At 42.5% G+C, this 25,132-nt stretch overlaps 1 protein-coding gene across 1 annotated transcript in view; it reads left to right on the forward strand.

Moving 5' to 3' along the window:
* PPA2 (inorganic pyrophosphatase 2) overlaps window positions 1-25,132 on the forward strand; it is a 44,015-nt gene that overhangs the window by 8,112 nt on the left and 10,771 nt on the right. The window contains exons 3-8 of the mRNA XM_042467674.1: window positions 1,447-1,491; window positions 3,138-3,191; window positions 6,189-6,308; window positions 7,823-7,909; window positions 9,645-9,771; window positions 22,034-22,161. Coding sequence (XP_042323608.1) covers window positions 1,447-1,491; window positions 3,138-3,191; window positions 6,189-6,308; window positions 7,823-7,909; window positions 9,645-9,771; window positions 22,034-22,161 — 561 coding nt within the window. The remainder of the gene's footprint in view (window positions 1-1,446; window positions 1,492-3,137; window positions 3,192-6,188; window positions 6,309-7,822; window positions 7,910-9,644; window positions 9,772-22,033; window positions 22,162-25,132) is intronic.

Below are 25,132 nucleotides of genomic sequence, written 5' to 3' on the forward strand. Positions count from 1 at the left end.
TTGCATAAAGCTTCTTGCATTCATGAGTAGGAGGCAGCTGTTTATTTCTACAGGCTACAAGGAAGCATATGGCTTTGAGAGCCTTATTCACTTCTTTATAACATTTTTATATCAGCCTTCAATCATGTTTAAAACAGATTAATAAGTCCTGGAACATATTACAGGTATATCTCCATGAACAAAATAGATCCTGGAGATGACTTCTTTAACAGAAAATGTGGTACCAGAAATAAGTAGAAAAAAATAGGGATAGGTTTCTACACTACACAAAAAAGAGCAATTCTGTATGTTTCAGCATTTTTTTTTATTGAAAACTAACAATATGCACAAACTACCATTGGAAATGAAGTCACCGGTGAGTTGAACCTTTCAAACAAAAAGCATTTGAAACATTCCCGAGACTGCTTGAAAATGTCTTCCAAAATGCATCCAGAAATTATGTTTTCCTTCACCAACATCCACTTTTCTTATGATTTCCATTTTGGTAGCCAAACGTATAGATGTATGCTTCTTTAATATGCGGGTGTGTTAGCTGGTGCGGTGGGTGTATCTCGTTTTCTCTTTTCTCTCTGTTTTGGTGTTCATGTATGCTCAGTAAAGGATTCTAGAAGCATCTAAAAACCTGAGTGAAAAGAAGCTCTGATACTCTGACTTAACATAGAAAATGTACATCACTGCACCGGCATATAAACAGTGTGGCACCATTGCAGGAATGCAGTAAAGCAAGGGAGTGTATGGAAGCAGTCTGGAGCATGTACCCTGGAACCAGCCGCCAGTGCCATTGTTTACAATATGGGGTGTTCGAGTGTGCCTGTGCACGCGTGGCCAGCTGTACCACTGAGCTGTCACACAACCCATAACACAACTGTATAACAAACATGGCAAGTTGCGAATATTACAATGGATGTAATTACAACAAACACACACCAGACAGTCCCACAAGGGGGTATCAAGTGAAGTGGGGGAAAGGGGGCATTTAATTGGTGGTCACAGGTGATATATTCGTGCATTGGTGCACATACATGGTGGGGAAGCGAGACAAATAACACAGTGGCATGGCCTGGCACTGCATGGTGCGCCTGCCCATGGGTGTTTGGCCTGCCTTCAGAGCAGGCTGTGCAGACAGCAGGATTTTGACCCGCATTCAGAAAACCCAGAATTGAGCTCCTTTTTCCTGCCTATCTGCTCTGGCCCTCTGTGGTCAACATCTGCTGAAAGTTAACCATAGAATCATGTTGAAAGACCTACAGATGCCCAGAGATGTGTTTTCTCTAGGAATTTCTGGGTCCTCCACTGCGACTCTGGTCAGCTTCCAGAAGAGCATTGCTGGATGACCTAGAGATTCCTAGAGAGAGCACATAAATGAAATCCACAAATAATCAAATCCCCAAAAGCTGCAAATGATGAGGGCCAACTGTACAGTGCTTTTTATCTTTTCCTGGACAGGATACGGAGATTCCTGCAAAGAGATCAAGGACTACTGGAAATGAGGTATGATCACAGAAAGATTGTTTACTGTGCAGTGTTTGATTTGTTGGGTTGCAACATGGTAGGGGGGGGGGACATATTTTAAAACTCAGAACAGCTGAGTGTTGAAGAGCTCTGCTTTATTTAGTTCCTTGTTCTTGGTAGTTCTTGGTAGAGTCATGTGAACGGTCTAGAGGTCAAAGAGGTTTTTTGATATTTTCTGTTCCTTGCACCTACATGGTGAATTCCCATTTAAAAATTCAAAAACATCACCAAAATCTACCACTCTTGCTGGGCATTTGAATCATATTTCCATAAGAAAATGTTTTAAAAAGTTATGTTTTTGGACTAAAGCTTCAGGATTCTGTCACCAGAATGGCCACTGGCCATGATGACGGAGGCTTCTGGTTGCTGTTTTCTAAAAAAGTAACTTTCCCAACTTTGCCAAATCCTTCAAGATATAAATGCCAAGGCTTGAAAGCAGTTCTGCCATCCATTTTACCAAAGGAAGGGTACAAGGCTAGTACTATAGGCTTTTCTGATGAAGGATAAGCATAAGCAACTAAACTGCTAGAGAAAGAATTATAAGGAAGACAAAAGATGTTCACTGAAATAGTTTTCCATTAATAGAACTTGGCCACATACTTCCATAAGCATGACTGAGAACCAGGCTCATTCATTCTAAGTGACTTACATGCCAGTTCACAGCGGCCTCTTCCAGACACTATCCCAATGGCCTTATCAAAGGATCTTTTCTTTTGCAAGTGGAAATCAGGTCTTCATCTGCAGGGTGAAGGGAGCCAGCTAGAGAAGGGAGGTCTTCACTATTCTCAGTTGATTTCTCCCCCTTCCCCTTCATGTAGCCAAGATATTTATTTCATACAGGCTTTAAAACAGGCTGGGTAAGCTGGGGCTGTTCAGACATTCTTGGACAGCATCTCCTACTATTTCTCATTCATTCCAACTAAAAGTAACTTTTGGGATGTAATTTTGTATTGCTCTTCTTAACACCCCTCCAAAAAAGAAAAAAGAAAAAGAAAAAAAGAATAGCTTGTTACAAGTAACTACAACCAAATTCTATTATGTCTTTTTTACACTACATCATTATAGCACTTTGATATTATTTTCAATGTTATAGCTGTATTCAATAGCATCCTGGAATCTGTAGTTTGGTGAGACTGTCGAACCCTGTGGCACAGAATTCCAAATATTTCACAGAACTACAAATCCCAGAATATTTTAAGATGGAGCCATGGCAGTTAAAGTGATATCAAAGTGCTATAATTAAATAACATGAAAGAGACTTTAGTGTAGGTCTTGACACTTATTCTCCCCCTCTCACCTATCCATTTTTAGTGACTCCCTCACTTTTTGTTTTCCACTCTTACAGCTGCTTGTGGCTCAACCCTGACCCCAGCACTGTAGAAAATCTGGCTAGCAAAATGATTTTGGGAATTCCCCAGCTACCTCTTTGTTCAACAGATTCTACCTTTTTCTTCCATAATTGCAGTCAGATGCAGCTTTCTCAGCTGGTATGCCATTGTTAGCTAGGAAACAGTTTGATGCCTCTTATCAGTCCTAAAGAGGATCTGTGCCATTTTCATTGCCTGTTTTAATATGCTTTTGTTTCATTTTCCAATCTGATTTGTTCCTTTTTTCTTTGTTTGAAGATCATCTTTAACATGATTGTCGAAGTGCCTCGCTGGACAAATGCTAAAATGGAGGTAGCATCAAAAATGTGTAACCAGAACTCTTAAAACAGATTGCAAACAGTGGGATGTTCAGCAAAACAACATACCCTCAGCACCTCAGAGAAGTCTTCCAGCTCAGGGTTCAAAACCATGGTGTAGGCAGCATATAGACTCTTGGTTTTATGGCTACACCTCTCATAGATCTTCCAGATTGTTCAGGGACCATCCAGGTCCTGGACTCTATTTCCAACAGGAGTTCAATATCAGAAGCTTCTGGAGTGTTTATAAAACTGAGATCAGAATCACCACTCCAGCTGTGTTCAGTTGACACACAGTGATCTGTGTCTCAGCGCTCTTACAGGTATAGATTACACAGGTAAACTCTCATGCTCAAGTTTCTGGTTCCTTTCTATCTTCCCCCTGTCCTGTCATCTCCGTCCTATCCATAGTCTCCAGGTTCATGTACTATTGTCACTCTATAATGGGGTGGGCAACTGTCAAGGGTTAGAGGGCTGCATTGGCTTCCCCAGTAATAATGATAATGATAATGATAATAATAATAATAATAATAATAATATTTATATTCTGCTTTTTCTCAAAGGAATCAAAGTGGATTACAGCAATAGAATAACATACAATTTAAAAAATCCAATTAAAAGCTCCAAAGTCCCCAACCCTCTAACCCTCTTCAAACATTGCTCAAAAGTCCTTTAGGAGGCATGGGAAGCATATTGTTGGCCTTCTCTGAGCTTGGTTAGGTCCAAGAGAAGCCCCTTTTAACAACAGGAAGCAACATGAAAGTCACCTTCAAAATCACTTTTTGTTGGAAAGCAGTCCTGCCCTAAAGCAGACCAGGGAACCATAAATATAGCAAAATATCCCTGTCATGCCCTCTAGAGAATTTTGGAAACGTACGTGGGGCCAATTTTTTTTATGGACACTGAAGGGGCCACAGAAACAGCCCTGAGAGCCTTGTGCAGTCTATATACTCAACTTCTTCATGTTGCTTTATAGATAACAGGTTGCTGTCAGATGGTATATTCATTTGCTGTAATTTCACAGCTTTGGTAACACGGCTAGGCTCTAAGTATGTAGAAACCATTACCTTTTTTTTGGTGAGGGCCATCCCTATTTTCCTTCTAAACTGACCTGAGCACTATTGAGAATGAGCGAGACTATAACAAAATGGTGCCGTGTGTAACAGTAGCCTCAGGTGATTCCATTGTCAGCTGGATGGCATATCCATTCCAGATGTTAGTCCAGATGTAACAAAGCTGTCAAAGGAGCTGAACTTACATTGAGGCTCAGCTCCTTCAAAATTTGGATTAAAACTGTTGACATGGAAGCTACCAGCCAACATGTGTACAGGATGATAGCCTTCCAAGCATGCCCTCTTTTAAGGATGGTTCATTCCATTGTCTTTTTTTCCTCATTGAATACTTAGTGTACTGTTTTCACTAGGTCAGCCCAGTCCTCATCGAAGGCCTGCTTTGTGCAGTGTTATTGTTCCTGCTCCCTTAAGGGTTTTTTTTTTGCCCCTGAATATCTTTACTCATGTAAACCACACAGTTCCCCCTTAATAGGTTGAAACCTCTCTTGTTTCTCTGGATAAATGCAGTAATCTTGCTAAGAAAAGTTTGTTCCAAAAGCAGCCATTCTTATAAGTACAACAGAGTGGGCCCTATGGGCTCTTTTAGGAAGCACATTTCACAATAAAGGAGCAGTCACCACAAAGGCCTTATTCCTTTTTGCTGCCTGGAATGCTCCATTTATTCATAAGATGGGGATGCTCTTACAGCCTGGATTAATTCATATTTGCTTGGAAAAGAGACAGTATGAGTGTTCAGATGACAGTTGTATGTACAGAACCAACTCATGGAGGAGAGAAAAGCAAAGCAGGCCTGACTCCTCTGCATTGCTACCATGTTGTAACATCTGTGTATTCAACACCGAATTTGAAAGGGATATCTAAATGTTGCAAAGCTCTTTCAGACATCTTGAATGCATGGGTATTGTGGAGAAACCATCTGTTTCCCTTCTGTGTATTAATGCCCATATGGAGGGCGCTCTTACATCTTATCACAAGTGATATCATTAGATAAAGCAGAAACATTGATGCTACTTGAGGGTGGCGACTTGGATTTTGTCATTGACATGCAAGTAGAGTGTGAGTGGTAAGCAACAGTAATTATAACTTGATATAGACTCCTGAGGCCAAACTAGATGTTAAATGAATTTTTGTATGTAACATGCCCTTCCCTTGGAGGTTATTTGGCACTGACATTGGTCTCCTTTTGTCTTTGTGCTAATTTCAAAAACATCTCTTTGCTTTTAGGGCCCATTAACCGTGGCTTGGCTGTTATCTCTTGGGTTTTGGATCTCAGTCCATTGTTTTAGCCTGTCAAATTACTCTGAATTGTTTTATAATGGTTTGGGTTATTTTATTGTCTGTAACGTGCCCTGAGATGTCTAGATGGGAGTGGGAGATAAATATTTCAATTAATATATAAATTGAGTGTTTTTTTTTAAAAAGGTAAGTAGCAGCTGCTGCTGGGACTTAATTATCAGGATCTCAGCAAGCAGGATAGAGGAGTTTTTAACTGTTTCCTCTTCTATTGTGATCCTGATGAAAACCAATCCTTTAGAGCTGCTATTTGAATTGGGAGGAAATCCCACTCTGCCCTTCCATATTTATTATGGTCTCCATAATTATCAGCCTGTCTGCCATCTCTTTACAGCTATTTGCATTTTAAAATTGCGCTCATATTTGCACTTGATGTTGTGTCTTGTCAGGCCACAGTGTCAAGGGACTTTTGTATTTCCAGATACATTACGGTTTTATCATTTACAAATGTCCAAAGTGTTCTAAGTTATTTGCCCTCTTTTACTCCACCTTTGGAGATGAGGCAAGTTTAAATATAAAGCATGAAGCTTTGTTGAGTTGTTCGTCATGGGAATAATTCGTTGAGCCATTTTGCAGTAATCTTCTCTCCTCCTGGATCCCCACTTTTTGTTTTGCAACATGCTCAGATTGCCACAGAGGAGCCATTGAATCCCATTAAGCAAGACGTAAAGAAAGGCAAGCTGCGATACGTGGCAAATATCTTTCCTCACAAGGGCTATATTTGGAATTATGGGGCCTTTCCTCAGGTAACATCACTTTTGTTTTTGCCTGTCAAAACCAAGAAAGTTTTTCTGTCTCCTCAGCAAAGTCCCCTCATAAATCCTGTGTATTTTATGAATGCAAAACAGTTACAAGGAAGGCAATAGCATTTGGTACACTGCTGTGATGGGGCTGGGGAGACATTATAGCAATATTGTCCATAAATTTTTATATGAATCTGTGTTTATAACTCAAACATATGTTTCTGGAAAAATCAGGCATGCAGCTTGTTTTTGTGCTATCAAAAAGCCTTGAGTTCAGGCTCATGGTGGGAGAAAAGGAGATTCCGTCAGTGTAATGTGACTGCTCTCTCTGTCATTTGGAAATGCAAGTCATCCAGGATTGTTGTAGACCATGGGTAAATAACTATGCCCCCCCATACAAACCTTAGTTCACAAAGGCTCTGGAAAAGAGGTTCCTTTTTACAAAGTTTTGTTATACTGCCAGTCCCTCTTTTTCTTCTTGCCCTTTGCTTTTTGGCAACAGCATCATTAGCAAAGCAGTAAAGCAGAGTTGTTAATGCATATATTTACAGTGTTGAGTTGCCACAGATATCTGTAGTAAAAAATCCAACAAAGCTTAAGTTGGGAAAGAATGGGATTCTGCTCTAACCAGTCCTCCTGCAACTGTGTGTGCCTTCTTACAACAAGCAAGGTAAATAATAGCTGCCTCCAGAATCCTTAAGTGAACGTGTGTGACAGCAGAACAGAAAAAAAGGCGAAGGCAGATAAGCTTGCCATTCCAGCTACCTCAAGGATCTTTTTAAAAAGTAGTACTGGCATCCTGCATTGCACTTTGGTGAGACACTAGACTGAGAATTTTAAATACCCATCCCTAATCTGCCAATCCCAAGAAACCATGGGATGGCACCATGACATTTAGCATTGTAGTTGTGTATCAGTTTGGGAGATATGTAAATACCATTGAAAGAAAGAAAGAAAGAAATGCATGGAAAATATGTGACCCTCCACATTAGCCCTGGTCAGGATAACCAATGGTGGAGAATACTGAGAGGTGCAAATAAATAACTTTTGGAGTCCCCAGGATTTTCACATCTCCTACAAATAAACTGAACCTTTACTATGCAGTGGTGATGCCAGGGGATTATGTTATTGTTGTTGTTGTTATGTGCCTTCAAGTCATTTTGGATTTACAGCAACCCTAGACCAACCTTATCACAGGGTTTTCTTGGCAAGATTTGTTCAGAGGGAGTTTGCCTTTGTCTTCCTCTGAGGGTGAGCAAGTATGAATTGCCCAAGGTCACCCAGTGTCTTTCCATGGTTACATGGGAATTTGAACTCTGTACTCCAGAGACACAGCCCAGTGCTCAAACCACTACCCCACATTGGCTCTCTTAAGGGGGATTATAGTCACTAAAACCATACAAGGGACCTGGCTCTTGGCCCTCAAAGTTTCAGTAATCTGTTCAGATTAATAACAAGGAAAACAATTATCTTAATTTTTTGATCTTTTCTTTTTCTTTTTTCTTTTCCTGCAACAGACTTGGGAAGATCCCAATCATAAAGATGACAATACAGGATGCTGTGGGGACAACGATCCTATTGATGTCTGTGAAATTGGTTCTCAGGTCTGCCTCAATTATTACCAAGATTTATTCGGGACATTCATTTAATGGTGCTTATGACACAGAGGTTTTTGCAGCTCAAATCCAGGGTGACTCCTGGTTCAGCTATGCGAATTCATGTTATAATGTGAATGTTTTATCACACCTGGTTGCCCTTCCATTGCCCTTCCAAATCGAGGAGGAATCGAATCCAAGGCAAGTCACGTGATGCAGATTCAAGCAAAGCAGAGTGAGTGCAAATTGTATTACCACACTGGTGGGATTCAACGATTCAAATCAGCACCCTTGCACATGCTCAGTGGGGGTCTGAACGCATCGTGACCTTGTACGTTTCTGGGGTGAAAAGGGGCGCAAGTTCTTGTTCCCTGTTTCGTGTAATTGCGTGATTGCATGAATATTTGCCTCCTGAATATTTCTGTGTCTTTTTCATCCCCCTTTTTTATTTTCCCTTCCATTTCAGCAATTTCAACACACATATAGATAGATAGATAAATAGATAGATATGCATTCATATCTGTATATTCACATTCACGCATATCCACACATATATATATTCCCAAAAAATGAATTGCCCTGAAAGTTGCCCTGAAAGTGAAAGGACCACCGAAAGGAAATTGCAGTGCTGCATCATGGGAAATTTGCAGCCTGGGGGGTTTGCGGTGGTGTACCAGAGCAGAAGCAATGTTGCATTCCACACCAGACCAATTCAGAGTGAAATCGAAGTGATCTTGGAAGTGATTTCTGTGAATTCGCTTGTTACTGATTTCACCAAAATGAGGGGTCACTTTGGAATCACTGCGGAAGTGCCATGGAAGGAGCCCCCATAGAAAGGAATCGCGTGTGATAACACATCACGTTATTGTGTGAATTCGCATCGTTGGACCTGCAGTCACGTCGGTTCTGAGCTGCAAAAAGCTGCAAAAACCTCCATGTAATAAGGCTCAATGTTTCATTTCTTGGCACTTTTGGTGGTTTGGTCAGTTCCTTCCTCTGAACTTTAGCCTATAGCACCTGGTATTTGTTGGTTTCTTATCCAAGTACTAGCCAGGACTGACCCTGCCTAGCTTCCGAGATAAGACAGGATCTAGTGCCTTTAGGCCCAAATAGCAAAGCCCTTGTTGGAAACTAACAGAAAAATATCCAGTAGAAGCAGTTTATAAGTTTATTTGGTTGGAAGGCAACTATCATCACCACCACCATCTAATTATCGTTATATTCCACCTGTCCTCCAGTGACCTCATGGTGGTGTACATGGTTCTGTTTCTCCCTTTTATCCTCAACAATCCTCTGAGGCAGGAATGAGAAAGTTTGCCTGGCTGAATATCACATGACTTTACTACATGCGGCTTTCAACCCATTATTTCACTGGGAAGTGGTTTTGATGAAATTTATTGTATGCTACCACATTCAACCCGTAGATGCCCTGTCCCCAAACTATTCATTTTCAGTCATCGGGAAAACCTGTGAATGACCTGGCAATAAGGTGTGAAATGTCATTCCCGGGGCAATTGTGCAATTGCCATTGACATGGTGTCAGTGCCCCCTCCCCCTGTAATATTATTGCTTGCTCGACTGTTGCGAGAATAGTGCTTGTGCAGAAGAGTCCACAGTGAGTTTCATGGCTCAATGGGATTTTCCATGTCTCAGTCCAACACTCTAGAATCACTACATCATATGGATTTTAATATAAATGAGAAAAGTACATGTTTCTTAGTTCAGAAATTTTCTGTGCTTTCAGGTTCATACAGTTGGTGAGGTCATTCAGGTGAAAGTCCTTGGACTTCTAGGTCTTATTGATGAAGGTGAAACTGACTGGAAGATCATTGCAATCAGTGTGGATGACCCAGAATCCCAAAACATCCATGGCAAGTATTTTAACCCTCTATTAAATTATCCTTTTCACCTGGACTACAAACCTAATTTGTTTTAACTTGTCACCAGTTTTTCTTTTTGGCACTTTCAGGGGTGTAAATGGTACTCTGAAAGTGCTGAGGATTGCTAATATAGGCCCTGTACAGACAGGCCAAAACAAAGTTGCTTTGGGTCACTTTGGAGGTATGCTGTTTAAGTGATGCATGCATTCTAAGAGTCTGGAAGCGGCGCCAAAGCCACGCTCCAGTCCTAAGGACTGGAGCGTGGCTTTGGCGCAACGTCCGGACTCTTAGGACACATGCATCATTTAAACAGCATACCTCCAAAGTGATCCAAGGCGGTTTTATTTTGGCCCGTCTGTGCAGGCCCATAGATTTCTCAGCTTGCATGTGTTTGTAATGGACAGAGTTTTAGGAGGTTAGGGAATGCTGACAATTAAAGATGTTCAGAACTAGTTTAGATTTCCTGAATAGATTTTGTATGGGTTGCCATGTGCAATCTGAGTGTATATGAATGAGTAACATAAACTATTAACTAATTTTTTTAATTATGTGACATTGTCTGTCTAAACATCCATTGTATTTTTTATCATAGCATGGGAAATGTACCCTTTTGGTTTAGACCTCCCAGAATTTTTCAGTGGAGGGATATCATTATTGGTTTTTCATGTTACAGAGAAACTGGGTAGAGAGAAAGGTTTTTACCCTTTCATAATATCAAAATCAGAAAAGATCAAATGAAGCTGATTTAATGGGAGATCCAAGACAGACAATAGGAATAATACATAGTTCATCTACAAAATTTGTTTCCATGGGATTTGGAACTGGCAGACCAACTTAGATTTCTTTAAAAAGCATTAGACAAATTCAAGGAGAATAAGCCTGTTACAAGTTACTAGTAATGGTGGCTGTTGGGAGAAAGTGAGAGAGGATTTGCTGTCATGCCTTGCTGACATAGGGCCCTTCTTGCAACATTTCCAGCTGTACCTTGAAGGAGGAACACTACATGTTTTGTGAACATTTACCTTTGCTGCCAAATTTAACAATGGATGAATTCCACGTTGAGAAATCAAGCAGTCAGTTTGGAAGACAGGTGGCTCAAACACCAATTCCAAATTTTAATTTTCACTTTTGTGGTTTCACTCACATCTGGATCTATGTTGTTAGTGAGGAGAAGAGCAGAAAATATTACAAGAGGCTTTGGAAAAAAAGCTGTGTAACAGAAAAAATATCTGGGTAAACGTTTCCAGAGTAAAGCATTGCTAATTTAACAGGTGGTATCATTTTCAGGGAATTGGGTCACTTGAATTCTGTGCAGCTATGAAGCACTTGTAAAGTTAATTTTAATTTTTTAAATTTTAAGCCAGGTTGATTGCAGTCAGCCTGGCTTAAATGCTAGCTGGGTGTAAAAGAGAGACAGAGTCTCAGCATGCGTAACTATATGTTTTATTCTAAAAACTACACATTTTGGCCAGGAAATATTTGTACGACCTTCTAAAAATTATATTGCTATTTTGTGCCTTTAACTTGTGTTGACCCTAAGGCAAGCATATTGTGGGTTTCCTGGGGCTACAAGTGTGTGACTTGCTCATGGTGACCCAGTTGGTTTCCATGCCTGAATAGGGTATTGAGCCCTGGTCTCCAGAGTCACAGTCCAACTTTCAAAACACTACACTATTATAATCATAGTGACATTACTAGTATAAAGCATATGGAAAATCTGAACTCTAAAGCAGAACTCCACATTCTCATTAAACTGAGTAGGGGAGTAGTGGAGTTCCAATCCTCAATATTTATCTTCTTAACAAGATCTTATCATTCTAGTAAGAATGTTTGTCCCATTCCCAGAAATTTAAATCCTTAAAAGAATAAATATACTTCATAAAGACCTTGACTAAGAGAGTACCTAAGCTCTTACTCATATTATTAGTGTTGTTCCCCTGTAGTAAGGGGGGAACTTGTTTGGTTTGTTGTCCACATGGTTCTCCCTTCCCATACGTCTGGCACTTTCCCATTTATGGTGATATGGTGTGGCACACTCAGGGTTGAGGGTGCCAGAAATGGCCCTCCAACCTCCATTACATCTCCACCCATGCTCTTTAGAGATACTGTTTTTTATAAAATTAAACCCACCTGGAAAAAAATCCTCCTGACTGCTTCACTCATTTTCCAGACCAAAACCACACCATTTATTTATATTCATGCCAGTTAACTAGATATTCATTGTAGGAGCTAGTGGGAAATGACATTATTCTCAAAGGTTTCCATTTACAGACTGATTTCTGAGCCCAGTGCTAGCCACTTAGTAATTGTTTGTAATAACATTTGGAGAAAAATCCTAAATACCCCAAAAGGCACCACCTTGAGACCTTGAGAGCTAAGCAAGGTCAGTACTTGGATAGGGGATCACCAAAGAATACCAGGTCTGTGGATGCAGATGGTAGGCTGTACTTCAGAGGAAGCAATGTCAAACCACATCTAAACATTCCTTACCTCAGAAACCCACGTGAAACTTGTGAGGTTGTCATAAATTGTCAGGTGACTTGAAGACATGCACACATGTGCATACAAAATGTATTTATGTTCTTTTTAAATGTAACACATAGATGTTTAGTTGTATGTAGAATTAGAAAATGCAACACTTTGGTTAGGAAAAGATAAAAATAAACATGTACTTGGAAAACCACATTTTTAGCCTGTGAAAGTAATGTAGTCCCTTTAAAAAAACCCACATCTCATACCAGGATCTCCAAATGATCCCACTTGAACTTTCTTAGTTATTTGTACAAGTGTGGTGGGCTTCCAACAGCTTTTTTCATTGTAACCAATAAATATCTGACCAATGCTTGTTGAATTTCTCTGTTTTTTTATTCATGACTTAATTTTGTCTTTGAATAAATGCTTGTTTAAATTGGATCTCTGCCTAGTGCACTCTTCTGCTTCAAGTGCTGAGAAAGCTGTAGCTCACAGTTGTAACTATGCCTCTGACAAGAACTTGAGCCAGTGCCCAAAGGGCACCTGGCATCCTCTAGAAAGGACTTTGAACATCCTTTACACATGTGTTTCTTCAAGATGATTTAGGACTAAATTAGTTACAGTATTTGAATGAAGAACTTCAGACAACTATCTCTTTCTCAGACTGGTTCTATTCTCTGTTGAGCTTCTGACAGCCCCATCAAATTGGAACTGTTTTGTTACATGCCTTTGGCTTTTAAAAACAGTTTTTGTCTGTTTTAAAATAATGTTTTGTCCCTGTTCTATTTTTGTAGTATATTTTCATGGCATACAGAAAAGTGATTTACAAATATTTGAAACAAATAAATACTAAAGCTACTTTTTCATTCAGGTGAGCACATAGTACAGTCAGCCCTCCATATCCATGGATACTGCATCCAAAGATTCAACTATACACGGCTTGAAAATGTGTATTACACGAAAATATATATAAATTCCAAAAAACAATCCTTGATTTTGCCATTTATGTAAGAGACATCATTTTACTATGCCATTATATTTAAAAGCACTTCAGCATCCACAGATTTTGCTATCCATGGGGAGTCTTGGAATCAAACACCCAAAGGCCCACTGTACAATCTTCCCATGAAGTAGTGGGTTTCCAAACAATAAGGTGTCCACTGCCAGAAGTTTCCTATTTGACAAAAAATTTAGATGTTCAGAAGAAATCTAGGCTAGAAATCCCTGTATGCATTCTAGTGTAGCAGAAATAAGTGGAAGACTACATATTCTATACCCTGCTCTCCTTGCATATTTGATGCAGCTGTAAGACCAAAAGAGATTACTTTTCTTCATAAATGAAGAACTTGTTTTTTATATCAAAGACTGAATAATTTATTGTTAGTGAATGTTGATCGTGGGCAGGGCCAAAAGTTAGTGGTGGGTTTGGCCAGAATCAAAAGTGGGTGGGTAACGCCTTCCTTGTGCCTTTCTCTTTTCCTGATTCGACAGGCTGCTAGGGGAGAGTAATACTGTCCTTGCCAAAGGTCTGACCTGATCAGGGTAACCACAAAGGAGGACAAGGCATCACAAATGTAGGATGTTCAAGAAAAATTGAAGGTGTTACAAAATAAAAGCTAAAAATATTAATCTAAATATAAATTCATGCTTCTTAGTCATGCTCAGAGTGGAAGACATTTTGAATCTCCTCCTGGACAAAAGGTTGAAATGTACAACATGTCCTGAAAAATGAGGACATCTAGTCACGCTGGACTTCTTGTAGAGGGCTTTTGAAATTAGGGTTAATGGCAAAGGTTGCCTACCTGCAAACTGTAGTATTAGGTCTAGGCTGTGGAAACCCAGGTTAGAATTCTCCCTTAACCATCAAGTGCACTGCAACCTTGGGCCAACCACCATTTCTTTGCTTAAACATGCATCATTGGTATGTTGTGAGGATAAAATAGAATAAATGTACGTTCATCAGCCTAAGCTCTTTGGAAGAAGATTGGGAGAAACATATGATAAGTGAGGCATTATAATTAAATGCCCTTTTGAAGTATGTAACCAGTTTTTCAGTTGAGCAACCTTAGCCAATAAGGTTATTGCTTGCCTCTTGGTTTTCCTCCCACATGTGAATGCAGAACATGGAAAGTTACTTAAAAGTATGTGAAGTCTAAGGTTTCAAAAGTAATTTGTTCCCATTAGTCTGTTTGAAAAGTAATGTGTCATTACACTGTGGGTGGGAAAGTATACCTCAAATGCTTTTCCTTGCCGCAGGCTCACACTGAATCCTGGTAAGGCTGAGAAATAGACTGTGGGCCAAAGTTGCACACAAGTCTTCATGACCCTGAAAGGGTATGAACTCATGCCTCTGCAATCCTAATTTAACATTGCTGGCTCTAATATTCATACTCAATTTAACATTGCAGCCACCTGCTTTTTGTTGTTGTTGTTGTTGTTGTTGTTGTTGTTGTTGTTGTGGTGATGTGCCTTCAAGTCATTTCCAAATTACGGTGACCCCAAAGCATAAGGAAAACCTATCATGGGGTTTTCTTGGCAAGATCAGAGGAGGTTTACCTTTGCTTTCCTCTGAGGTCAAGAGCATGTGACTTGCCCAAGATCACCCAGTGGGTTTCATGTCCATGTGGGGAATCAAATCTTGGTTTCCAGAGTCTTAGTGCACCACTCAAACCACTATGCCATGCTGCCTCCCTTGCCACTTGCACTCCACACAGTTTTTTTCAGAGACAAATAAACCACGCATCATTACTGTGATTTATTACTTCGAAACTCTGGGCAGGTGAGTGCATTTTATCTATAGATTAACAAGGGAGTTGGTGAATGCTTTCTAATGATTTGGGGAAAACATTAATATTTTTCATGTGTGAGGTCTCCCTCCCCCTCAACCCCCAGCTGCAAATGGACAGTAAATGTCTTAATATGGACTGAGGCTGCTGCTTCCTGTGGGTGTTTATAAGTTGTCATTAAAAACATGTGTCTTCTTCCACAGACGTTTTAAGGATGCTTGCCTTAAATTGGCTGAGAGAACGGGGAAACAAGAGCATGTATCTGTTGCATGGGAGAAAAAAATAACTGCTTATGTACATTTTCTGTTGGTACAAGTTTCAATACAGTAAGGTTTTGTTTCCCAGTGGCTTGAAGCAGCTTCATGTGTTAATTAGAAACAGATGGTGCTGCCTTGTACCAAATCAAACCACTGGTCCATCCAGCTCAGTCTCGCAATTTTAGAGGAGAGGATCCTCTGGCCACCAGATGTGGCCCACAGGGGTTCCCCATTTGTTCCCATGATAGTTGGTGTGTAGAAACCTCCTCTGAGGCCCTCTCCCTTGAGGCTATCTTGATGGGAATTTTGCTGTCTCTAATCACTGCTTCTTTCTCTCAGCTGTCAAAGACTTCCCAGTTGTCGTACCTAGGGATCTTTTTAACTGGAGATGCCAGAAACAGAATTTCTTGCTTTCTGCACATGCTTTTTTATGAACACTCATGTTTGTGGCACTTGTACAGTTCCCAGGAAATCACGGAAAACCACAGCTCCTTGCTGCATGAATACCTGTTGTGTTAGACTTGTGCCCCTGCTGCCTCAAACATGATGTTAAGGGATGAAGCATCCTTTTTTGCAGTCATGTGTAAAGCATCCCTCATGCTTTTTGGCAAGCACTGAGCAGTCATTGCCATGAATGTTTGGCACACATTTGCACATATTTTGTTCTAGTGAGCTTCCATGCCAAGTCAACAAAACCATCTTGGGCTTCCTGTGGTATAACTGGCAGCTTGTTCCTTTTGCTTGGCTTTAACTGTAGTGTTGAAAGCAGTGACATCCAGCCCTGTAGCTAGTATGATCCATTTAGTTATAGAGCACACCAGAGAATCCAGTGATGAGTTTTTAAGTGCTTTTGGAGAAGTGTGTTTTAAAATCAGTGGAAGCTGGTGGCTCCAGTGTCAGAATGAATCCACTCTGTGTTTTAGTTTGAACTGTAAAGTGATGAACCTAATTTGGAGATAGAGTTCAGTACCTTGGACATTAGCATTTAAATTCAGATTAAAACCCAGAACAGGTTCCTCACTCTACTGAGCTTCACTGTTTAAAGTATGTTGGACAAATAAAATACTTGATTTTGTACAACCTTAGGAGTTCACCTTCCTACTTTTTGTTATGATCTAGTATCTGGGATGGTGAAGCATGGCTGTCCAATTCTGCCCTGCTTGCCATACAATTTACTATAGTACCAGCAGCTATTTTGTTGTAGTACAAGCAAATGTAGATAACTTTGGTGAGTCAGGAGGCCAGTTTTAAAGTCCCCCCAACAATGTAATAGAGCAAAAATGTTTGTCTTTTATATATTTCCTCCCTAAAAGTGACTAGAAGCTTACTTGGTTGTTTTTTTTTTAAAAGGGCATGCCTGGCTATATAGGAGAGTCATCTTTTCTACAGACTTCTAGGAACATGATTTTTCATTTTTGGCACACACAAACATGTCTTCTTGTCCAGCAGTGGTGTGGGATGAGGACCCAGGAATAAGTAGAGACACATATGTAACCTACAAACTGTTCATTGCTAATCCCTGATGCAAAGAGTGACTGTTCTGCATGTGTGTTGATTCTTTTGTGGTGATGGAAATTATTTGCCTTTAGTGTTTCAAAAACAATGGACAATTTTTACATGAGGGAAACACTGTTGTCTAATTCTTGGGTCACATTCCATAAGCCTATGCTGTTGATCAAAGGCCTGGCAAATGAGATAAATGGAGTTGTGCCTTTCAAAATCCATTGGTGTAAGAAATTATGGTACAACCCTTCTCATCCACGCAGGATATGCTCTCAGACTTATATTGAAAATTGTGGAAAATAGTGTACCCTATATTTCCTATTAAAGTTGAGCATAGAGATGTGCTGAAGGATCTCCAGATGCCTAGAGAGATGTATATTTTCAGAGGAGGATAAGTGAAACTGCAGGTACCAGTCCTGTGGATATGGGGGTTGTACTGTACTTATATCCCTAATGCTTAGTCATGAAATCAATGTACATAATCAAGATTCGGTTAAATGCACTGAACAGTTTCTAGAACATGACACAGTTGCTGTGATAACACCATAAGGTCTCTGTTTCCTTATGGTATGTAGGCAACTCTAGACTAATGGTGAGGAAAGTGGCCATTGATGGCAATTTTTGTGGCCACTAGGACCCTCTCAGGGGTCAAAAATGCCCCAAATACTCTTAAAATGTCTGTATAGGGTTATGTGGAGTATATTTCTATCATATTTGGGGGTCTCTTGACCCCACCAGGAGTCTTTTCCAACCCCTAACTGTTTTTGTCCCCAAATGCCCTCGCAACTGTGGGGGACATATCCACTATATTTAGCGAGGGACTGGGCCAATTTAGAATCAGAAGAAAACTTTTTTTTGAAACAGTAAGGAACTTACTTTCTACTGCTATAAAAGGGTCTCTTTCTAGACCTGAAATAGCTGTGGAAGACCCCAAAACATGATGAAAATGCCCCCCCCCCCAGAAGATGGTTGGGGACACATTTTTTGATTATTTCTTTTAGGAGTAGTAGTGGGGGTGGTTGTCTAAGGACTGGGGGACAGCTTAATTCAGCCCCCTAGCCTTTCACAGTTACCTACCCATGCTCTGGTCCCCTAAAGGCTCTACCAATGAAAAACAAGCTTTGGTGGATTCTTTCAAGCCCATAAATCTTTTAAGTATGGCTCTGGTGGGGGACTGCAATTCTGCCATCTGAGGACCAGGCTACATAAGTGTGATGGGGCTTGTCACCAGAAGTTTGGCATATGTGATGAATTGGCTGTATCAGCTATGAACACAGAGATGAAAGATACCTTTGCTGCCTATGAAATGTATGAAATGAAATGCGCCCCCTCTGCCTCCTCACCGGACCACCGCTGCCAGAGCCGCGTTCTGCTGGGCAGCTTCCTCCCGGGGTGTCGGAGGTGCACATCTGCGCACCGCCCCGGGAGAGCCGCCCACGGACTGGAAAGGGGACTGCTGCAGGACTCTGTTGTTTTGGCCTCGGCGTTTGCAGCTGCCGGAGTAAGGGCACTTTAAGGGACACCTGGGGGGAAGGCGAGGAAGAGGCGCACCGGTGGGAGCGGTGCGCATAAAGCTGGGCGACCGGGCCTTCCTGCCACGCCCCCTCTGCCTCCTCACCGGACCACCGCTGCCAGAGCCGCGTTCTGCCGGGCGGCTTCCTCCCGGGGTGTCGGAGGTGCGCATCTGCGCACTGCCCCGGGAGAGCCGCCCATGGACTGGAAAGGGGACTGCGCAGCGCTACCACCGCGCAGCTGCGCAGCTGCGCAGCTTTTATAGGGCTTAGGGAGGCTGTGTGTTAGCCATAGAGCAGAGGATGCCTGAGGTGGCTAACCTCTGCTCTTGCAATTGCTGGAGAAGGGTGGGGGAGGTTATGGACGCGGGGGATGCATGGGCTGGGGAGGGGGGGATAACATCATTACGAGCGGAGCTCCCATTGAGGTAGTGTGGGGCAGGGGGAGGTATGGCGGTGGGAGAAGGGACATGCGTTCCAGGGGAAGGCGAGATCGATGCATCATATCTATCTCCCCTTCCTGTCCCCCTCCCAACCTAAGGGACCTGAGGGTCACTCCAACCGTGCCACAAACCCTGTTGCTGCTCCTGTGCAATGCCAGATCGATTAACAACAAGTCCCACATCCTCCATGATTTGTTGGAGGATCATAGCTGCGATCTGGCTTGCATTACCGAGACCTGGCTTGGGCCTGAAGGAGACGCTGTGTGGGCTCAGGCCCTGCCTGCTGGGTTCTCGGTGAAGGACCAGCCCAGGTTAGGTGGGCGGGGGGGGTTTGTGGCCTTGATACATAGGAACACCTTGTCCCTCACCAGGAACCACATCCGACAGACGTCCTATATCGAGTGTATTTACCTGACCCTAAAGGCTAGGGACAGTCTAGGGATTCTGTTAGTGTATCGGCCACCCCGTGCACTAACGGACTCCCTTAACGAGCTGACACAGCTGGTCGCTGAGCTGATGCTGGAGACGCCCAGGCTACTTGTCCTGGGTGACTTCAACATCTCCCTCACGGCCAGCTATGTTCCACCCGGTGCGGCTTGGGAATTCATGGATACCATGGCGGCCATGGGCCTGTCCCATCTGATTTTGGGTCCTACGCATTTTGCGGGTAATACTCTTGATTTGGTCTTCTGTTCGGATGCGGAAAATCCGTGGGCGGAAATAACTAATATTTCCCCCCTGTCATGGACGGATCACTTCCTGGTGGAGGCAAAAATCAAGGTCTCTACCCAGATCCCCCCCGGGGGTGGTGGACCTATTAGGATGGTCCACCCTCGAAGGCTGATGGAACCCAAAAGGTTCCAGGAAGCTTTAGAGGGTTACATGGTTGGAAGTGACGGCGATTCTGTTGATGCCCTGACTGGTATTTGGAATACTGGTCTCTCTAGGGCTATACACAGTATCGCTCCCAAGCGCCCTCTCAGGCCCGCTTCCAAGCGTAAGCCCTGGTATACGGAAGATCTCCGGGCAAGGAAGCGGGAACTGCAACGGCTAGAGTGCCGTTGGCGGAAACACCTTCGCTTAGACGACAAGGCTCTCCTAGACCAACTGTTAGAGGACTACGGAGAGGCGATACGAGCAGCTAAGAACTCGTTCTATGGTGCTCGTGTTGCGTCCGCGGAGTTGCGTCCAGCAGAGTTGTTCAGGGTGGTCAGGGAGCTGACTCAGCTCCCTCCCGCCCCGAACCAGATCCTTGAACCTTCTAAGGCCTGCTGTGACCAATTTAATAACTTCTTCGCAGATAAAACCTCTCGGATAAGCGAAGGTCTTAATGCCGACATTTGTGCAGAACCTAGGGTAGAGGCGTCCAGAGCCTCCGTGGACTCCATTAAACTGGATCGGTTTGAGTTGGTAAGTACCGATGATGTGGTCAAGATCCTCAGAAGTGTTCGGAAGACAACCTGCTCTCTCGATCCCTGTCCCTCATGGCTAGCAGCTCAGGGGGGACCGGCAGTAACTTTATTGTTACGCCGGATTATTAATACATCTTTGGGGGAAGGGCAATTTCCATCTGATCTAAAATTGGCCATTGTAAAACCTTTATTAAAAAAGCCCTCCCTCGACCCCCTGGTACATAATAATTATCGGCCAGTTTCGCTGCTGCCATTTTTGGGGAAGGTGATCGAGAGGGCGGTTGCAATCCAGCTTCAGGCGGTCTTGGATGAAATGGATTATCTGGACCCATTTCAAACTGGCTTCCGGGCGGGTTACGGGGTTGAGACGGCCATGGTCGCCTTGGTCGATGATCTCCGTCTGGGCATCGACAGGGGAAGCGTGTCCCTGTTGGAGCTCTTGGACATCTCAGCGGCTTTCGATACCATAGACCATGGTATCCTTCTGGGGCCCCTGGCAGAGGTGGGAATCGGGGGCACTGCGCTCCAGTGGTTCCGCTCCTACCTCTCTGGGAGGTCCCAGATGGTGCAGCTGGGAGACGTGTGCTCCGATGAGAGGGCCCTTAAAACTGGGGTCCCTCAAGGAGCCATTCTGTCTCCCATGCTATTTAACATTTACATGAAACCGCTGGGAGAGATCATCCGGAGACATGGGGCGCGGGGTTATCAGTACGCTGATGACACCCAAATTATTTTCTCTATGTCTCTGACTGATGCAGTGACTGAGGATGGCGTCTCTCCTCTCGTGGCGTGCCTGGAGTCAGTAATGGGCTGGATGAGGGAAAGCCGACTCAAGCTGAATCCAGAGAAAACGGAGGTACTTGTGATAGGTTCCCCTGGTCCAGGAATGGCGGTGGTTCCACCTGTCCTGAACGGGGTCACGCTTCCTGTGAAGGACTCCGTCCGCAGTCTGGGGGTGTTTCTTGACTCGTCGCTTCACCTGATTGCTCAGGTGAATGCGACGGTCAAGAACACCTGTTATCAGCTTCGGCTTATTCGCCAGCTGCGCCCATACCTGGCCCAGAGGGACCTTGAAACTGTGGTACACGCTCTGGTAACCTCGAGATTGGACTTCTGCAATGCACTCTACATGGGGCAACCCTTATACCAAACCCGGAAGCTACAAATGGTACAGAATATGGCAGCCAGGCTGGTCACTGGTACTTCCAGGGCCAGCCATATTACATCGGTGCTAAAAGATCTGCATTGGCTGCCTATTCGCTTCCGGGCACAATATAAGGTGTTGGTGATTACCTATAAAGCTCTAAATGGCTTGGGCCCAGGATACCTGAAGGACCACCTCTCCCCATACATTCCGTCCCGCAACCTCAGAACATCTGGGCAGCAACTACTTAGGGGCTACTTAGTTCCAGGGGCTAGGCTTACCTCCACTACGAGGAAGACGTTTTCCATCACCGCCCCGGCCCTTTGGAATACGCTGCCCACAGAGCTCCGCTCGGCCACCTCCCTGGCCCAATTTAGAAGGGACTTAAAAACCTTCCTTTTCCATACTGCATTCCCCGATTAAAGTCCTAATAGGCCTCCCTTCCTCTTTACTGGCAAGGAGACTGGCTAACGGGTTTTTTATGTTGTTTTTATTGTATTGTATATAATTTTGATGTATGTTTTATATATTGTACTGTTTTTATCATGTTGTTAACCGCCCTGATCTTTGGAAGGGCGGTATAAAAATAAAATTTTTATTATTTATTTATTATTATTAATTAAGATCCAAGATCTGCTATTTTATAGGTAGGCTGGAGTTGGCTGGGTAAATTGGTTCACAACACTAATTTGTGCATATGTCTATATTTTTCTAATTCATCACAGATATTGATGATGTCAGAAAGTTCAAACCAGGTTATCTTGAAGCTACAGTCAACTGGTTCAGATTATATAAAGTCCCAGATGGAAAGCCAGAGAATCAGTTTGCTTTCAATGGCACATTTAAAGACAAGGTGAAGAACTGTTAAAGATGGTAAACTGTACTAATAGTTGTTTTTGAATAATGTACTCTGAAACATCAGTTTCAAAATGAATTCTGTTATTTTATTCAAGACGACAGCAAGTGGGAGACTTAAGAGAAAAAACATACTATAAGTCAAATGTTCTTTAACAATGTCTATGTAGTGTTCCAAATTGTAGCTTCTTTTACTGTGGAACTAAAAGTATTAAATCTTATCAGAGTCTCCAAATCCAGGCGTTTGGGGGAGAATTTTGTAATGGTATTCAAAACTGTAATATTTCTTACATGAGTGTAAAAATACTTGCATTGTTGGATGTACCTTTTAGCCAACTAAATTTGGGGCCATAACTGACCTCAGTAAAGTTTAAAATTTGACACTTTTTGCAAGATCTTGGAATGCAAATATTGTGATACACTGAACATTCTCTTTTAACACAACCACATAATAATATAGATTGTGTATCCCTTATCCGAAATGCTTGGGACCAGAAGTGTTCAGTATTTCAGATTTTATTTTTATTTTTTGGGGGGGAGGAGGTTGGAATACCTGTATTTGCATATACATGTGTGTGTGTATGCTGTGTGCCTTCAAGACTCATTATACATACAGTTTGTGGCGGCCTGGGGCCAGTTCTAGGGTTCCAGAGCACTCAGCATCTGCACGCTCTGGAACCCTAGCATGTAGTCCGCTCCGTCTTTGCACAGTGCCGTCCATACGGGGCACGCATGCATGATGCAAGTGCGGTGCAGTGTCCGCATCTCCGGGTGCCATGCTCACATCATGGATGTGCAACAGGCGCAGTCATGGTATGCAGAGCACACCACAAAAAGAACCTGCTTTTTGCAGGCTCTTTTTACTCTGGAGGGATGCCATGTGGTTTGGCTGCTGCAGCATCCCTCCGGAGTTAAAAAGAGAGCCTCCAGTCCACCATTTTCAGGCGGTCTGTCGAGCCCCATAACAAGGCTAGAGAGACATAGTGAAATGGTGGGAAGTGTGAAATGGTGGGAGATGTGGATTTCTGCCATTTCACATGTCCTTGCAAATACACTACAAGTACATATTACGCTACTTATGTTGTAGCTCAAAATTTTTTGGAGTACTTCAGATTTTGGGAATCTGGATAAGGGATACTCAACGTGTACCATATTATGTTTTGGTTCAGATGGTAAAGTGTTATTTATTAAGAATTACTTTTTGATTTATTCCTTTATGAGATTTTGGACTGAAGAGGAGTGGAGAAATATAGGTATCAGGTTCCAGAAAACTGGGATACCTCATAGACATTTGCATTGGTGATCATTCTAGTCATTAGTGACTTGATAACATCTCCATTTCATGGCTGTGTCATCAGGGGACCTTGGGCAAGTCACACTCTCTCAGCTTCAGAGGAAGCTCAAAGCAACACCCCAGGACTCACTGTGTAACTTCATTAGGCCCAGCACAATGGACATTCTGTGGCTTGTGGAGAGTAGGCAGGATCGGAAATCTGTTGTGTTCCCATAAGCAGCCATAGACTGAGGACATCTTGGGCAGAGATCCACCTGGATCTCCAGAGATCTCAGCAGATATACCATCAGTCTGCATCTGACTATGGAAACAGCCAGATTTTTCTATAATCTCCTCCACTTTCCACCAGTGACAGAATGGCTGTTAGGAGGAGGTTATCAGAGCAACACAGTGATCCCTGTAAGATGTGGATTAGGTGACTCCACAACAACCAAAGAATTGCATATGCAGATGTAAGATTGAATGACACTTATATATGTCGCTAATCGGATGCTGGCTATTGTTGGAGTATACTTATTGAAAACAGTTTAACTTATGGTCGTATTTAAAGGCACATTGATTTTGTGGATTTACTGTGAGTATGGCTTGAATCAGAGTCCAACACACTATATCCACTGGAATGGATTTAGACTCTTTAGCTATTCTAAACTCAAGTAGACTAAACACAGCTCTTTAGCCATTTTAAAGCCATGTAGATTAAACACAAGATGGAACAGGCCAGCCCTACTCTGTGCAGTGATCACTTACGTCTATCTGTGGAGGCTTTCCATGCAGTTTCCAGCTGAATGGAAAGGCTCTGTGGTTAAAGAGACTCTTGCCTTCTGAAAGTTGCTCATCCTGTCTAGAGGGCAAGGGAAGCAATAACCTGGGGTGGAGATGAGGAATGACAGACTGACAGTCTTGTAGAATTTAGAATTACTGAAGAAGACTGGTTACAGTTTAGTTCTTGAGAAATTGTGGGACAAGTTGTTGTGTACCTTCAAGTCATTTCCAACTTGGGTGACCCCTAAGGCACAATATTACTAGGAGAGGTTTTTTTAAAAAAAATAATAGTATGATGAATGCACTTATTCCTCCTCATTTGCTTAGATTCTACCCCTCTCTTTTCCTTTAACAAGTGCCTAGTGCATTTTTTAAAAGACTACTCAGATGTTCCTTTCATTCTTGGACAGTAAAGCAATTTTCCACATCTGTTATACTTGTCTACTGATCTTGTGGTTATTTCCAGTTTAAGGCTGATGTCATTGCAGCATTTAAGAGGCAGGCTGTTTACCTCAGCCAGACCCAGATGTGCTTTGAAGGAGGGGGAAGCCTTTTATGTTGTGGGTTTCAAATTGTTTTGAGCGTGCATAGAATTATTGCTGCAGATTCTGTCACATGTACCATATAGAACTATGTCAGGGTTAATACTTCTCTATATTTTGCTGGAGTGTAGCTCCCATAGATTTTAGTTATCATAGCCAGTAGTAAGTAGTGATGGGGATGGTAGTCCAGTGATATCTAGAGGGCAATAAGTTGCTCCCCATTGATCCACGGGAAGCATTTAACATACAAACATATGTGCTGGCTTCCCTTTGGAGGAAGAAGAAGTCTTAATCTTTGCAGTGCATTTTCTTGTAGTGTCTGATGAAAGTTTTCCTTTTTTCCTTTCCCTAAAATTCATCCCTCTAGAAAA

This window comes from Sceloporus undulatus, chromosome 5 (assembly GCF_019175285.1).
Source record: "Sceloporus undulatus isolate JIND9_A2432 ecotype Alabama chromosome 5, SceUnd_v1.1, whole genome shotgun sequence".
Taxonomy (NCBI): Eukaryota; Metazoa; Chordata; class Lepidosauria; order Squamata; family Phrynosomatidae; genus Sceloporus; species Sceloporus undulatus.